At 35.7% G+C, this 17,170-nt stretch overlaps 2 protein-coding genes across 6 annotated transcripts in view; both read right to left on the reverse strand.

Moving 5' to 3' along the window:
* The window catches only part of Dop1 (dopamine receptor, D1), an 87,439-nt gene that overhangs the window by 51,267 nt on the left and 19,002 nt on the right, over nucleotides 1-17,170 (reverse strand). The window lies entirely within an intron of this gene.
* On the reverse strand, nucleotides 7,369-13,849 carry LOC143899832 (uncharacterized). Of its 3 annotated transcripts, XM_077410510.1 has the most exons (11): nucleotides 13,482-13,849; nucleotides 12,699-13,330; nucleotides 11,326-11,456; nucleotides 10,772-11,035; nucleotides 10,563-10,708; nucleotides 10,218-10,284; nucleotides 9,997-10,141; nucleotides 9,626-9,876; nucleotides 9,343-9,460; nucleotides 8,929-9,062; nucleotides 7,369-8,586 (listed from the first exon to the last, which is right to left on the reverse strand). In XM_077410510.1, exons 2-11 carry the CDS (start codon nucleotides 12,949-12,951, stop codon nucleotides 8,251-8,253), a joined length of 1,845 nt encoding a protein of 614 aa, XP_077266636.1. In that variant the 5' UTR covers nucleotides 12,952-13,330; nucleotides 13,482-13,849; the 3' UTR covers nucleotides 7,369-8,250. The 3 variants fall into 3 exon arrangements, with proteins under 3 accessions (XP_077266636.1, XP_077266637.1, XP_077266638.1); XM_077410511.1 differs by having other exon boundaries at nucleotides 12,699-13,849; XM_077410512.1 differs by lacking the exon at nucleotides 11,326-11,456 and having other exon boundaries at nucleotides 7,370-8,586; nucleotides 13,482-13,847.

Here is a 17,170-nt window from a genome sequence, read left to right on the forward strand (position 1 = left end):
GGCATATGAAAGTATTCAAAAATTCCTTGTGACATGAGGGTGGGCGCACTTCGCTGCGATGTCAAACAGAGTTTATTGATTCTGCGATTCGATCACAAACTGCACTCTACCGTTTGACATGAGTTTATGAGTTTAACTCGATACGGCTAACTGATCGGGTATAAAAGGAATAAGGGTAGCATGCGGAACGTTAAATCCCCATCGCGCGTTAAATTCTCTGTAATTAAGTCTTACCGCAATGATAACCAATAATGTGCATGACAGTTATTATTATTATTATTTCTTTAAAATTATCTATTTGCATATCTATCTATTTATATTTTAAGAGGTTTATCGTTAATTCAATTTTAGGAATGCAACAATCTATACTTCCACAATCATCGCGAAATAAAATTTAATAGCCGCATCCAACAATATCCCACAATCACCGTAAAATTGATCATGATCGTTCAGTTATACGCTTGATAATCATATGATAATTACGTGTTTTGTTGCGCATCAGTTTATAACTGGTAATACTAAATTGCAAAGGCTGATGCGTCAGAAATATATGTGTTATATTCATTATTAATCACCGTTTAATGCTTCTCTTTATAATCAGTGATAATATGATATAAAAACTTTATTTACATTATATAAATATATATCATATTTGTTACAAAATTTGATTGAAAATATATTTACACTCGTTCATAATTAGACAATAAATATATTTAATTTTCAATAAAATGATACTGTTATCGGGTACAATTATTATAATTAAAAGATAAATAATTTCGGGCACTTTAATTTTTGATGCTATAAACGTATCAGAAGATATGTAAAACCCCCTATAGTTAAGGTTGAGATTATATAAGACGTTTAATTTAAACAGAGATCATTCTCATGTATATCTGTATCCCATCAAATTTGGAGCTCGCCAAAGTTACGCTGGCTGCATCTCTTGGATTACATCGTCTATGAGACTATAAGACAAGTTATGCAATTTAACTTAACTATTTCCTCCTCCGGGTGTAAGTAAAACGAGCGGCAAAGACGGATTCCGGAATGGATATATAATTGCTTCGACATTATACAAATATGTTTGCGTGGGTGTATACGGCGCGGAGTAGAGTACAACAGGGGAGAAATCGCGACGACAGATAAGAGAGGGTTGCAAGTTCAGCGTGCTATAGGAAGCGAACGAGAGCAATTCGGCTGAGTGACGTGCATCGCGCAATTGCATTTTCGCTCGCGAGTCTCATATGATGTCGAGGTGAGGGATTGACAATAAAATACGGACTCGCGCGCGACCGGGAAGACGTGCGTCATCGTGCGGTTAAGAATAGGACGAAGGGAGTAAATTGTCCGGATGGTGAAGCCGCGTATTTGGAATGTCGACCATGCGAACGTGAAAATGCGATACGGTTATAATAGCGCGCGCGCGCGTGGCTTGACGTTCTCTCTCTCTCTCACTTCCGTATAAATATTTTCTTGGCGTGGATGTGTTGGCGATATCTTGTGCAGGTCTAGTGGAAGCATCGATTATCGGGTTTCGAATTATCCGTCCGCCCGTATTACACGCCGATGTTTTATGCGCGCGCGCGCGACTCAGTTTTCCTGAATGATAAGAATAAAATTTCGAGACTGAATTGCATCGTGTAGCTAGCGGGCTTCTTTTCCTTTACAAAAATTGTGAATATCTCCGTTTCGTTAATAGTGAGCAATTTAGAATTTATCAATTAATTAACAGATGATTAATTCACATATCGTGTTTGCTTTATATAACGGCTGCAAAATAACATGACGTTGCAGCGATATTAATGACTAATCAACGACTTTATTTCGCAATAAATTAGATTTGGCACAATTTTTATAGATATTAACAAATAAAATGTGAAGGATTTAAAAACAAAATATACATTCTCCATTTTCTAAAATTTATAGCAAAAAAATCGGAAAACTTCACACTTTGTAAATTATTCTCTCTTTTTTATTTGAGAGAGTCTACGTATATAAATATTAGTTTTATTATATATAATAAATATACATGAACTAAATTGTCTTTCTCCAACTTATTATCGAAAATAATTAAAAATGCTTCTTTGATAATCGTCGTATAAAAAGCCCTCCCCCGTTGTTATATCAAGATTTTGAATAGGTATTTATGTGTAAAATTTGAATTAAGCTTCAGTAATTATCTCTGCGATACTCAAGGACAGGTTTAAAGGAAATAGGAAAAGTTTATACGAGCAGGAAGATTCTTTGTGGCGAGAACGCGACTAAAAAAATCTGAATAGAGAAGAGTATCTGAATTCGCCGCACGTTGTGAATATTTCATAAACGCCACCTAGTTTCCTGCAACTCGATTTAAAGCGCGGCAAAGGAAAGGAAGATTTCAGCCAAATAGGACCGCTTTGTATCGTCGCGGCGAGACTAAGCGGATGTGACGGAACAGCGTGAAATCGGATGGAATTGGCTTTGGCCCGTTTCTTGTCGAGAGTGTTTCCTATCCCGTAGAGTTTAACCGCGGGAATAGCGAGCTTTACCCTACACAAGATCGAATCGAAAAGAATAATACAAATACACTTTACGGTTTCATAATACAATCGAGTGATTTTAAAACAAAACGTTGTTTTTTTTTTTTTTTTACAAATTAGCTGATTTTGTTAGCTGACAAAGAAAATTCGTCGTTACAAATTTTATATCTTTCCATACTGAATATATACTTATTACTAATCCGCAAATTACTGATCCGTTAGCGTTAAAGCGTCTAGCTTGAAATTCGATAAAGTCGTCAATAAAGTTCATTGAGCCTAATGCAGCGTGCAAATAAGTTCTGGAAGCGGGAGTGGCATGGACTCGCGAAAATGAATAAATATATAAGCGGAGTCGTGAAAATTACATCCTGGAGTTCGGCGAAATTAAATTTATTGTGACGCAGCGAGACGGTTGTTCGCGTTCGGCGAGATTTGCGTCCGGGGGAACGAAGGGGCCACCGGGTAAATGGGATTACTTTCCGCCGAAGTACGTCTTATGACTGTTTCATTGTCGCGCGCTTTGTGCGCGCCCGACGTAAGCGCTATTGTACTGTAAAATTGAATTCCATTCGTTCCATCCGATCGGATTCTCTGCGGCAAAAGTGCAGTTCGCGCGACTTGTCGTTTTTTTACGCTAACATACTGTTGTTTGAACAGTTTGAACGGTTTGCTCTTTGCAAAACGCTTTCTAATTCCATGCTAATTCCGTGATTTCGACTATCTCTGCTCCGGACGTGTATAAAAGTGCAGTCGGAATTTACAGAAAAACGCATGACATCACCTTAATTCAGAATTTTAATTTAATTTACAATAAAACATTTAACGTTTCGAATACCTAGAAAAATACAGATTGAAAATTGACTGATAAATTAAATAACACAAAACAAGCAGGAATATATGTAAAATATGTAACGACAACGCTGTGCATTTTCTCTCACGGATGTATTTGTTTTTTTTTCAACATACGTCAAATCTATTTTGCTTGCGTACTTCCGTCGCGAGGTTGCAATTACAGAGAAACAACAAAAATTACATCCAGTTTCGATCAATGTTTCATGCGCATACGAATCGATCTCGTCTTTTGTATAATTTATGCACATCTTAATTATGCATGTTGCAAAAATCTATCACGTATTTTTCGGCGAATAAAAAATAATATTAGAATTGTTGAAATAAAAAAGATAAGCTCAGTTTGCAAGGATTTGTTGAAAACTAAAAATAATTGTAACACTTTTAATATTCACACTAAACGTACGAAAATGTAAAATTCACACTTAATATTTCACACTACAAAAATATTTCAATAACTATTTAACAAATAGAATTAAATATCTGGAAGTTATATTATACGGAGAAAAATTTATACTAGACAATTATATTTCTCAAAAGCTCGATCGAAAAGGAATAAAATTCTTCAGAGGGATGTACCTCGAATGACAAATGGTAATTTAATTGTCTCGTAAATGTTGCAAAAAATAAAATTGCAACGCTATAAGCGCAATTAACGTTTGAGCGAGAATCCCACAAACGAGTAGCTGGTGTAGCGTTTCATGTAACACACACAAATGGTTATATAAAAATATATACGTCGAAATATCGATTCGATCCTGGTTGAAATGTGTCACCAATTGTTCGTTTTTGCAGCGATGCTTATGGGTTGAAAAATACAATCATAAAATGACGTTTTATTCAAGGTATTACATGGATACGCCAGCAAGGTATATTAATTGGCACAGAATTTAACACGTTATCAGAACTGATAAGTTTCTACCTTTTATCATTTTCAGTCTTTCATATCTTAACACTTTCGTAACGTTACTGCAATATTAACATTGGTGTAACGTAAAACTTTACGTTCTGTTTAATTTACTGCATATTTCTGATCTACAATTATATATTATGCGTGATATATTAAAACAAGAAATTAAAACAAGAAGATATAAGCTTCAAATTGTCAAAATATCGTAATCGAAAGAGACTTATGCCAATAGTAGTTATCTAAAATTACTTCATTAAGATAATATTTTCGTTTGTGTGGAAGAGTACCGTTAACTTTCCAGGGAGAAAGGAGTGAGCTTATCCTAACGGCATTATTACCAGGCGCGGTCTCGAGAGATTTGATCCTTCCAGCATCTTTTATACTTAATTAGCCAAACGATATCTTGGTACATTTAACTATTTTAAACCTTTTTAAATTCTGTGTTTTTATCTTCATACTCTTCCATACCAGTATTGTAGATTACCACGTATTGAAGATGAGTCAAACCTTTGACTTGAGACGCAGTTTAGAATCGCTTCTGGTGATCCGTCTGATACGTGATCCGCCTTTATTGTTCTCCGCGTCTTGATGGAGCTTTTATAGAGCGCAAATGTGACTGAAAGTCGATCGTATATCAGCGGCATCCTGGTCCTATAAATATCCTACGTGTTTCTTTACGAGCGAATGCACATTTTTGATATCGCGCCAATTTATGCGGCTTCCGTAAAAATAAGAAGCACAAAAGCAAGATATCCACACAATTTTACCAAAGTAGACAGAATGGGAAGTAAGTCCTATGTATTATGTATCGAGGATCGTTCCTCATCTGTATTCTTTTGGAGAATGTGTGTTCTTTTCCTACATCCAACAAATTTATACCGATTCCAAAGAGTATAAATCCTCTATAAATGTCATTACATATGTATCATCTCGAATCGGGAATTCCACTATCGTATCAATTTAAATAACGTATAATAGCCAGCGATAATACTTAACGATTTTTAAGCGTGACACCGAAAGCGCGTTGATTCAACCAAGCTGTAATCGTTATTTCACGTAATGAATGATCAACTCTACGCGTATCGCATAACTAACAATTTAACACGACACTGCGTTTATCACTGTGATAAAACTCACTGAACGTTATATTATACTACCGATTAAAGGTAATTTAAGCCGTTATTGTGAAAATATACAATGACGGCACAAAGGGTTGTAGGTATTAACGTGCAAGCGTCGAACATATATTGTGGTAATTATTGCAAATGTGACGGGATTACGTTAAAGCGCGAACTTTTGCAATCGTGCCGATATACCTACATATATGCAAATACCACGAAATGACTTGACGATATCTTTTTAAATTTTCGGACAAGTTTCATTGGATCCGCGCAGTTACCTAAAATTTCTTCATTAAGATAATACTTTCGCTTGCGTAGAAGAGTAGCGTTAATTTTCCAAGGGAATTCTCATAAAGGAGTGAGATTATATCCTAACAGCATTATTACCAGCCGCAGTCTCGGGTGGTTTGATCCTTCTAACGTCTCTTATTTAATTAGTGCACTTCGTAAGATGAACTGTATCCCTTATCACGACAACAATCCCTCAACCTAAGTACTTTCCATAGTGTACGGACGCACTAAAAGATGATTCTGTTATGAAAAATCAAGACGTTCATTACACCAAAAAAAAGGAGTGTCAAATCAAAACTTATGTACTCGTATATCTATATGCAACAATCTATAATCTTTTTATAAAAATTTCAACTTTTTTTCTCGGTTAAACTATATAAGTGACTTCATTCAAACAAATTTTCTTCGTTTAACGCAATATATACCTTATTTCAAGATTATAGATTGTTGCGTATATACGAGTATTAAGTTTTGATTTGACACCTCTTTTTTTGTGTAGAGTCAAACGTATCTAAAAACGCTTCTAACAATAATTTTTTATTGCAATTAATGACGATTCTTTTAGTCGATACATTTTCTATAGAACAATTATCGATTAATTAATTCAAGTCAAAACGATTTTAATAATTATACCGCGATTATTCGATATTATAACTTTTTCTTTATAGAACATTGAAATACGAAGCGTATCAGTGACGACAGTGACGCATGCAGTGTCCGAATAAAAGTGGAAAAGCAATTTTAAAGTTTCATAACGATGCTTCATGAATTCGTTATAATGGCGAAATGTAGGTATGCATCTCGCAAAACCACGTTATGCTCGTTCGTCAGCAAGTACGCAATTGTTCGCTTTTTGCCGGGGACATACCAGTGACATCCTTGGAGTTTTCCGCAATTTGCAGGATTACTCTGTTTTGAAACGCAAAGCATATTAATGAGACGAACACCTCGATAAAGGCAAAATGGATGCAAGCGTGTGTGTTGGTCAATTGCGTGGTCAACAATTTGTAGTTAAGATATACAAATAATCGAGAATGAAATCGCCGCGGTGGATTCTGAAGCATCGTCCATGAATCTCATCCTGTGCTAATACGACTGGCGAAGTCGTTCGACCACGGAATGGAATTCATAATAAGAATAATAATATAAAATAATATTATTTTATAAGCGTCCGTTAACTCGGGCATACATGATACATACATGTAGGGACGGGGTTGTCGCGGCGAACGAGCAATTTCGCCGGCAAGCGAACGAAACTTGCGTGCCGAATTCGAGCGTGTGTGATCTTTCTCAATATTCAGCCAAAGATTACACGTGGTTGGATTCACAAAGCCGGAAGCCATAAAGAAATTTTATTGCTCTCTCCAATAATACCTCTCTAACCAGAATTCAGGATAAGATTGACTCTGATCGAACCGGAAGTTAGCCGAGTAGATAATGGATTTATTCGATGTACACGGAAAAAAAGACTTGGTTGAGATAACCAAAAAAATGGTCGCCTCGACCAAGTGCCTTGATTATATATGAGACAACTGATATCTTGGTTACATATACCAACGGCACTTGGTTAGACTGCCGTAGTTGGAGCAACTATAGTACTTGGTTGGACCATCCAAAGATATTGGTAAACCTCAGGCGTCACTTGGTTGCTCTAACCTATGTTTTGGTTGATTTTACCAAGTTAGTTGGTTGATGGAACCAACTGTTATGACTGATGCAACCAACGGCCGTAGTTAATTTAACCATCTGTATTGGTGAAATATTAATAGATCGAAGCACTAGAAAATTATACATTTTTATATGAAATATTTTTTGTAGCTCAGTTTATCCGTTAAAATATTTTTTCTTATACTTTTTTATATAATAAGAAAAAATATTTTCACGGATAAACTGAGCTATAAAAAATATTTCACATAAAAATATATAATTTTCTAATTAATTGTGGGTTCTGTTGTTACCTATATAATTATGAAAGTATTTATAAAGTATTTAGTATTTATTTATTTATTTAAATTACATATTTTTTAAGGTGACAAATAATTGACCGCTTGCCATTCGGTGCAGAATACATGGAAAATTAGTCAACAATGTGTCAAGTTGAAAAAATTTGTAATTATTTTACTAATTATTTCATAGGAATGAAGGTTTTCATTAAATCCAACGTTTGTGCACATGTTGCATTGAACAATTACTTTTTTTTCCTCATTGCAGATAATTGTTTTAATAATGCCGAAAACAGGTATCTCATCCAAATCAAGTTAAATACTGCAGAGTTAGATAAGTTATGCACAATTGTATTGTGTATCTGAAAAGCTTGTACCGACAGCACGAGAAGGCCACATTCTGTGCAATGCGGCATTTTAGCGGCTTGTGTTTTAACCAATGATCTGCAATGAGGACCTAACCTAATCTATACAGCCCGACGGGAGACTATCAATGACTAAACATACCAATTAACGCAGTTTATATAACTCTTTATAATCTATATTATAATCTATATCTATATCTATATATCTTTATAATCCATATTATACAACAATCTTTAAAATTGTACTTCGTGTTACGCGAGTGCAAACTTCTTACACATTTGTATCACAGCAGGAATCTGAGCATCCCACGGCGTGTAGATGTCATAAATGATCTGCTGTAGTACCAACCACGGGCGTTCACTTTGCACTGGGTACTGTGCATGTAAGGCATGAATGCACTTAAAGCAGACATCGACGGCTCGTAATGGACTGTCCAGCTTGTATAAAATGTCGTCTATTGCAACGTACGATGCAGTTATATTTTGCGGAGTGAGGCCAACAACTGCCGCCAGGGGTTGCAATGTTGTTTTTAGCTGCTCAGCTTTCGAGCGCATGCGGTTAATTGCTGGCATCAAATCGTCAATAACCTATAACACATGATGAAATTTAAAATATATGTAGTAAAGACAAAAATAGTTTCAACATATTAACACTAATCCTTCCAACCCGCCCTTTCGTGTCCCACGAGATTCTAACAGTCGTTTGTTCCGGAAAACAAATGATTGTCAGATAATCCCCCTACCCCTAAACAAAGTTGTTATAGTAGGGAACATCAGGTAGAAATTTCAAAGTCCTAGCTCATTTACTCTCGAAACGGCGAACAATCAAAATCTCTGTGGGATACGAAAGTGCATGGCTGGAGGACTAATGTGAGGACCAGAAAATACGTTGGAAGGGTTGGTGTTAAAAAATGTAGGAACCTTACATACCTTTACGTGCAACACCAATCCTTCCGCAATTTCTGCTCTAGTCGGCCGCGTCTTGAATTTGCCAATTCGTGCATTCAGTACTACTGGCTCAAAAAGTTTAGCAAACTTATGCAAAATTGTGACTGGTGACTCATCTATCAAAATAAAAATAATTTCAGACAAGTTAATTACTAGCGCAACAATATTTTTTTCAAATTTTAATGTTAAGAAAACTGCAGTAGACGAATACTTTTATTAATTTTTTTAACAGCAGTTGAAAATCTTTAAAATTTTAACTTACAGAATAAGAATTTAACACTTTTGTTTAATATATTAAAGTTCTACATCTATATATAGACACAATCTACAATTATGTAAAAATACATAGGTTTGAAATAATAGAATAATGTAAATATCTTGCATAAATGTACATGCCTGCTAAACTATCGATCTCGGATGGACTAAACTCCAGCACTTTCTGGACAAACTTTGTCCACTTACTCGTCAGATTTATATCGGACTGCGGATACAATTGTAAAAAATCCAATTCGAGCTGTCAAAATTAAAAACAAAATGTTGATTTGTAAAACATGCTAACATTCATGAATTTCGTTTTTAGTAAAAATACTATTGAAGAGGCAATGCAAAACGTCTTTTTTTCTATCGTTTCTTTGTTATGCAAATGTTTCCAATTACAGATAGAAGTTATTATTCTTACCAATGTGTATCCGTCAGGGGATCGTAGCGCCCTGTACTTTTCAATATAATCTGATACTTTATCTGGTGGTGGTTGATCACTGTTCTTGCGCTTGCGAGAATTATTGGTTTCTTGTTTTTGTAAAATAGCAAGCCGATATTTACTGGTAGCCTGCCATTTTTCCTGTACGGTAGTCCATGGTTCCAGTCTTATTGACAACCATGCCAAATCATTTGCGACACTTGTGTCGTCGTCGTTACAACCGTTATTTTCTATTTGGAAAACAATTTTGATTAAAAAATAAACTTTACTTGCAACAAAAATGTAAGGACTATATGGCGTTAAACTATAATCTCAAGATTTATTTCTTAAGTATCATATAAATTACTAACCTTTTTCTTCTACATTATGTGCAGATTTACCTCGAAGATCGTTCAGCCGAAATTTTTTTACTAAATTTGTATATTGGTTGTATAATTTCCCTTTTGGCGCAACTTCTTTACCATTATACACACATCGTGGAATGTAATACAAACGCTAAAAAAAACATAAAAATAATAAATAGTATATATTTGCATATCCCGTAATTATGTTATCAACTAATCGTGCATACCGCGTCCTCGCCAGGAAAAACCTCACTAATTTCTGCAGCTAACTTCAAAAATCTTTCTGGTCTGATTCTGTAATGATAATTAACGATAAGAAAGGATCAGTATCATGTTGACAATTGTAGTTCCATGTATAATTAGTTTCTATTTTTTTTTTTAATGACATAAATCATTGTAATAAATAATTTATCTCTAACATAATATGTTGTGTGTGTGTGTGTGTGTGTGTGTGTGTGTGTGTGTGTGTGTGTGTGTGTGTGTGTGTGTGTGTGTGTGTGTGTGTGTGTGTGTGTGTGTGTGTGTGCGCGCGCGCGCGCGCGCGCGCGTGTATCAGTTCTAAAAAGTCTTACTTTGCACTGGTGTCGTTTTTGAATTCCTTTGTAATAATGAGACGACTGAGTTTTAATCTGTGTTTTTCAGTAAAAGTGCCTGAGTCGAAGGCCTCTCTGATCCCTGCACTGTTAACTGCGTCGTCATCAATATATTCATTGACTGACTGAAATAAAATACAAATTGTTAGGTAGGTTTGAGCACTTTTCTGGGGTAAATAATCTCATACATTTTTCAAGTTTCTTTTGCACTGGACGACGGAAGTTTGCTCTTCAGAAGTTTTTTCAATATCGATAATAATAATATCTACAGAATTTGCCTGCTGTTGTGATGTCGATGGTATTATTAACTCGATATCTTTGATTTCGATAGGCAATTCCAATGTTGGGTGTTGTTCAAAAAGATCTTTCGCATCAGGCATGCATATTTCATTTCCCATCACCGGATTCATTGGCAAAGATAATTCTATGTCGGTACTATTATTTATAGCAATCTGTAATAAATTAAGTATCAGAATCTATGTAGATATGAACCATCATCATAAAATACAATATACAATAGAACTAACATGCATAAAATAAAAAGTATTTATACTTTGCTGGGAAAATTAGTACATGCTAGATGCTTTATCGTCATGAAACCTCTAATATGAGCATGTGTAGGTAATATACAATACAGAGGATTAAAGGAATAGTATAGTGTTAAAAAATAAGTTCATGCAGGCTTGTTACTCTCTGTCACTATTGGATATAAAAATGTAAGAGCATAAATTTTCAGTAATACCGCGTTTTCATTTCTGGATTGCCACTCCTGTAACTTTGACCAAAACTTTATTCTAGGGCCAGCTTTGGAGATTAATGAAACTACATCTTCATAAGTCATCACCTTCATCGCATCCATATTAACCTCATTCTCTGTCAGAAATTATTTAATAAGTAAGAAGATACAAGCAATAAGATATAAGATTTAAACAGTTTACAATAATATTTTTTATGAAATCTTATCACTCACGAGTACCTGTGATTTCTTGATAAATGTAAAAAAAAGAGGTGTAGCATTACATGTGTCATCTAAGAAGAAGACTAAAGTGTACACACGGATTTCGTCCAATTATGTTAACTTTAAATTAAATATGTAACTTCAAATACACTTCTCACAAAAATTGAAGGAACACTAAATTTATCTTTAAAAATAGGTAAAATTCAAGCAGCTGTAACTTTGTTAAAAATAAACAAAATTTAAATTTTAAAAAAGGATTTTAAAGCTTAAAATCTCTACTTTCGAAACGTTACTATTGTTTTTTAATTTCTGTGAGTTTAATAATTTTTACATATAAAAAACTACGAGCTGGACAAAATAGAAAATTTATCTCTTATTTTGTGGTATCCACAATAACTTAATAACAAAAAATCGTAGAAACAGTTTTAAAAAAAGATTTTGCAAGGAAAACTTCAAGCTTTGACGTTAGGAAGTCGAAAATTTTCACAGATTTTTTTTGCACGTGACAGGCCTACAAAGTGAAAGAAAAATTTTTTATTTTGTCCAGCTCGTAGTTTTCTATATGTAAAAATTATCAAACTCACAGAAACTAAAAGATAATAGTAACCTTTCAAAAATAAGAAATTTCAAGCTTTAAAATCCTTTTTTTAAATTTAAATTTTGTTTATTTTTAACAAAGTTACAGCTGCTTAAATTTTGCCTATTTTTAAAGATAAATTTAGCGTTTCTTTAATTTTTGTGAGAAGTGTAGTATAGTCATGGACAAGTGGCAACAATAATAAGCCAAATTTACAATGTGCTCTTTGCTTTTTGTTTTGTGTTCTAAACATCTTTGCGATTATCTCTGTCGTCCAAGATAAAAATTGACCAACTTTAGAAGAGACAAGAAACATCACGTTACGCAACGGAATTGCGAAATACGAGATAATCGCAAAGAAGTTAAGAGCAGAAGACAGGAAGCAAAGAGCACATTGTAGATTTGGCTAGTGCAAGGATGCGAACGCAGACGTTGGCCGGATAAGTCTATTATATAGGTTATTATGTGCGCCATGCACGGAAAAAATAAATGGAAATTTCACACAATGCAGACAATTCACGCTTTGCAAAACTGATTAATTAAAAATCTAATTTAATAGTATAAATGCAACAGAACTTACCTTCAAATATTGAGACAAACTTCTCAAATCCCCAATTTTTCAATAAATCCGCCACACTTGCTTCCATCATTGAACTGCGACGACGGTGAAGACGGTGACGATGACGATGACGACGACGAAGATTCGCGCGGTCGATGCACTTGTGTAAAAAGTCTTCGATTACGGCGAAGCAACCGGCGATCGCGGGACAGTGATCACGACGATGATGATGACGGTGACGATGACGGCGCGCTGGAGAACGTGGCACGCTCATAATTTACCTCAGCGCGATCCGCGGCTATCAAGCCGCGACATCCCCTATTTCTTCCCTCGCGACCTCGTTTGTCCTTTCGCGGTCGGGACGGCGGCGTACGTATGTGGCGCGTATTCGTGTCCAATATGTATGAAGTCGACCGCCGAGCGCGCGGCAAAAGTCGACGAGCCCCTCGGAGCTCGCGAGCGTCGCCGGAATCCGGGACGTAGATTCTCCGCTGGCCGCCGCGTGCTGAAGATTAGGTTAGGTTGATGAAGGACTTCGCGGGTCCGTCGGCGATTCTCGCCGCGCTCCCGTTCTCCAAGATATCTCACAACACTGATACCGCGGACACGCAGTTATCGGGACACGATCGAGAAACTCACTGCCGAGGGGTTTACTGAAACAGTACAGCAATATCAATTCGAAGCCATTGTGCAGAGCGAAGAAATCTCGGCGGGAAGGGGGGATCTCAGCGGCGCGGGGATTCCCTGGCCATGTACCCCCGCGCAAGCACCATGGCTTCGAATTAGCATTACTATACTACTTACCGCTCGCGTTTCACCGCGACCGATACCCGCACACGACGTCGATGAGAAAAATCGTCAACGACGACGCAACGACATCCGTACGTTAGCACGTTCAGTCTTCGACTGCAGTGCAGCCATCAGCCATGCTTTTTAATTCACCAAGAACTTGGTTAAACTAGCTACGGTCATTGGTTGTGAGAACTAATTTCTGGGTGATCAATCGCAATACAGTTTCTTGGTTACCTCAACCAATTGCGTTGGTTATAAGCACCAATAGTTCCAACCAAATTTGAATTGTCAAACTAACTAATTGTACATGGTTACGGCAACCAAGTCAATGGTTGTAGTTACCAATATATACGTAACCAAGAAAAACTTGGTAAATTCAACCAAGCCTTTTTTCCGTGTAACTTTTTAATGGATTAGAGTTTTCATCGTATACTCTGTTTGTTCAATAATAAAATCATAATGAGCTTAAGACGTTTGTATAACATTCAATAGAACATTTAAAAAAGAAAAAGAGAGAGGGGAAGAGAAAGAGAAACGTAAATTATCAGGAAGTAATTTTTTAAATAAAAATTTTATAAAAAAATTTTGCTTCAATATTAAATGAGACTATAAACAATATATTTATTCAATGAAAAAGATAAATGTAGCAGTTTTAAAATTAATTCTCTTTCTCTACTGCAAACTGTAAAGTAATATAAAAAAAGCGAAAGAAGCGTTGGAGCTATCCTCGCACAATTACGAGAGCAATGAATCAGACCGACGAATCTCGTGCTGCACGCTTGCAAACTGAAAAGCCACGGAAATGCCCATTCCGAATTGTAGCTGTTTCTCTCTTGCGTAAAGTGTAATGTGATCTTCGCGTAGTTAGCCCCAAGAAGACTGTTGACCTATAATAACAGGTGTCTTATTTCACCTTAGGCGGTTTACGAACGCTCTTTAGTTTTTATAATATGCGGTGCGCGATTATGCAAATGCTTTTGTATAGCTACGGTTAATCATGAATCTTTTTCTTGCTATAAAATATATTGTTGCGCCGTTCTCATTTTACAACGGAACGGTTTTCTCATGACCAAAAGTAAAAAGTATCTTTTGGACCATTATTAAATGCCTTTATTCGTGCAAAAAGTAGTATTCGCAAATAGTATTAGCGATAAATGTTTGATCTTCTTATGTTTAAGAGAATTTTCATCAAACTACGAGGCTAGATTTTAATCTAGATTTAATGAAAACTTTGCTAATAGGCACATTAATTTTCGAGAACTCGTACAATGAAACGTACGTTATAGGGATTACCCAGTAAATCTACTAAATGTGTATGTGTATTTATGCCAATCTCGCCTACAGATCCTACGAAACAGTCCATTTGATAATTTTAAGGCAAATTTATAGTCAGTTTTTATCTCTTTTACAAACCATTTTGCGTCTAATTTTCTAATAATAATCGCACACTACCACATACATATAAATAAAAATAAAACTTAATAATCATAATTTTCTGCAACTAAAACTGTTGTTACCACACACTCCAATAAATTTAATTTATTTAACATAGGATACATACTTTAGATTACGCAAAACACTAAATCGGAACTGTTACATTTACGTTCAACAGAATAAAATATCACAAATAAAAAAAATTTGTCTATAGATAAACAAGCGTTATATATTTTTTTTATAGAAGCGCAAATACAATTTATCGACTAAAAAGAAAAAACCCGAAGAGAAATAAATGTTATTATTGAATGCCAAAATCTGTGTATCTGCGTGTAAAATATATATGCTTCGCAATACTTTCTAAATAAATATTTGTTACAAAAAAATAAAAAATAAAGATAATCGTAACACTCACCTAACAACGCAATGTGGCAAAAAAAAATAATAAAATTGCGGCAATTCTTTAGAGGTAGGTAATGCATCTACTGCTGGAAAATTAATGCGTTCCTTTGTCATTGTCACGGACACTATCCTACCGTCGCGTCGTACCTGTGATGCAGAATGCAAAAGCTTTTTATAGTGGACGTTAACGTTTGTGTTCCTGCTGCGCGCTGCGCCAAGAAAATAAGGGATATCGCGCGAATTCAAAATTCTTTCCGAAATTACTCAACCATTTTGAGTTTGAACATTCTGCAAACTAAACGTATCTTAACGGTATAGTATATCATTTCTCTATTTTCGAAGTTATTATACACATCTTATTTTACAGAACAATACTCATTTAAATATTTTATGCCAGATTTTCAACGGAATAACCGCTGCTTTGATAAATTGCATATTTCATTCTTTTTTTTTCACGCTGTGAAAATATCATAATGAAATTCTGACGTAAAATGCAGCAAAAACGAAGACTATATAATCTTTTTATCGCCAGCACGATTGTATCGCTACGCAAATAGGTCGGCGGCGGTCATTTCTACGGAATCTCATCGACTGTATTGACTTAGGTTTAAAGTGGTCAGGATAATCCCTATTTAAGCATACAAACGGTTTAGCGAGAAAGAGAAAGAGACAGAGAAAGAGAAAGAGAAAAGGAAAGAAAGAGAGAAAGAGAAAGAAAGAGAGAAGAAAATAGAAGGCAACTGTGTCGGATGAGAGCGAATGAATGGAGATGCGGGAACCGCGAAACCGTAAAAACGTCAACGAGAAAAATTTCAATTTGAGACCAGACCCCGAGATCGAGATTTTATTGAATAGCACGATGCAAGAGAGAGAAAGGCACACGATGACTCCACGCTGATGAGGGTGAACAGGAAATTAACGAATTTAGGGCGTGGCGCGTCCCATTATATTCCTGTTTCTTCCTCATTCGGTGAGAAATACCCCTGTAAATCCCCTTCGAGTGGCGCCAAATTGGATCAGCTGAAACGACTTTCCCTATTTACAATTTTCGAGAAAAACGCTAAAGACAATCGCAAGTACGGGTTGAACGTTATTTTTCCCAAGAAATCGTATGACTTTATTAGCATGTCTATAATAAAAAATTAGCGATTAGAGATAAAATAATTTGGATAATTTGGTTTAAACGTAAATTTTCGGACAACGCTCGAGTTACCTACATTAAAAAATCTCGAAAAGCTGCACCACATAACAGATAGAGCACAAAAAATGAAGTTGCCAATTAAGGTTAATTAAGAAGTATACTAATTGTGGTAGCATCATCGCACGGTTCTCATAACCGCATTAATTTTTTTTAAATAAAAAGTAAAAGTATACAAAAAAATCTCTTATTCTCTCGGGAAATAAATTGTTAACGCACTCAATTGAGAAAACGCGATGCCGCAGGTACACAGCGCGATTGAAAAGTTCGAGTTAATATGCACATTGTAAACGTTGTTGGCCATATTACAAGCCTCGAGAGCTAATACGTAATTTGGCTGAGCGTCAAATAACGACGCCACGACGAAGCAAGAGTGAACGATTAAGGCCGCGCTGAAGTTCGCCTTTTAAACGAGCTTAATTAATAAACTTTGTTTCGCCGGAACGACCGTTCGACCAACTTCCAGCCTTAATTAGGGATGCTATGTTCATGCGACGGGCAAACGTATTATCGCCCGGGATCGACGTTTCTTCAATTTTTGTTAATTATATTGGGCGATACGCTGACTTGACGAGTCCGGATGAGGAGCCATCGATCATAATTAGCCGCGCGGAGGTATGTACGTGTAACGCGCTAATTTCGTTATTTTGTAATTGGACAGCGCGCG

The sequence above is a fragment of the Temnothorax americanus genome, unplaced genomic scaffold (assembly GCF_048541705.1).
Source record: "Temnothorax americanus isolate GAGA-0224 unplaced genomic scaffold, ASM4854170v1 Scaffold29, whole genome shotgun sequence".
Classification (NCBI taxonomy): Eukaryota; Metazoa; Arthropoda; class Insecta; order Hymenoptera; family Formicidae; genus Temnothorax; species Temnothorax americanus.

Bases quoted from the DNA above. Each gene is read 5' to 3' on its own strand.
- LOC143899832 (XM_077410510.1), bottom strand. From the start codon at position 12,951: ATGAGCGTGCCACGTTCTCCAGCGCGCCGTCATCGTCACCGTCATCAT. The intron at 10,709-10,771 runs GTATGAGATTAT...ATTTTATTTCAG, and splicing joins GCAAAAGAAACTTGAAAAAT to TCAGTCAATGAATATATTGA. The intron at 8,587-8,928 runs GTATGTAAGGTT...CATGTGTTATAG, and splicing joins GATTGGTGTTGCACGTAAAG to GTTATTGACGATTTGATGCC.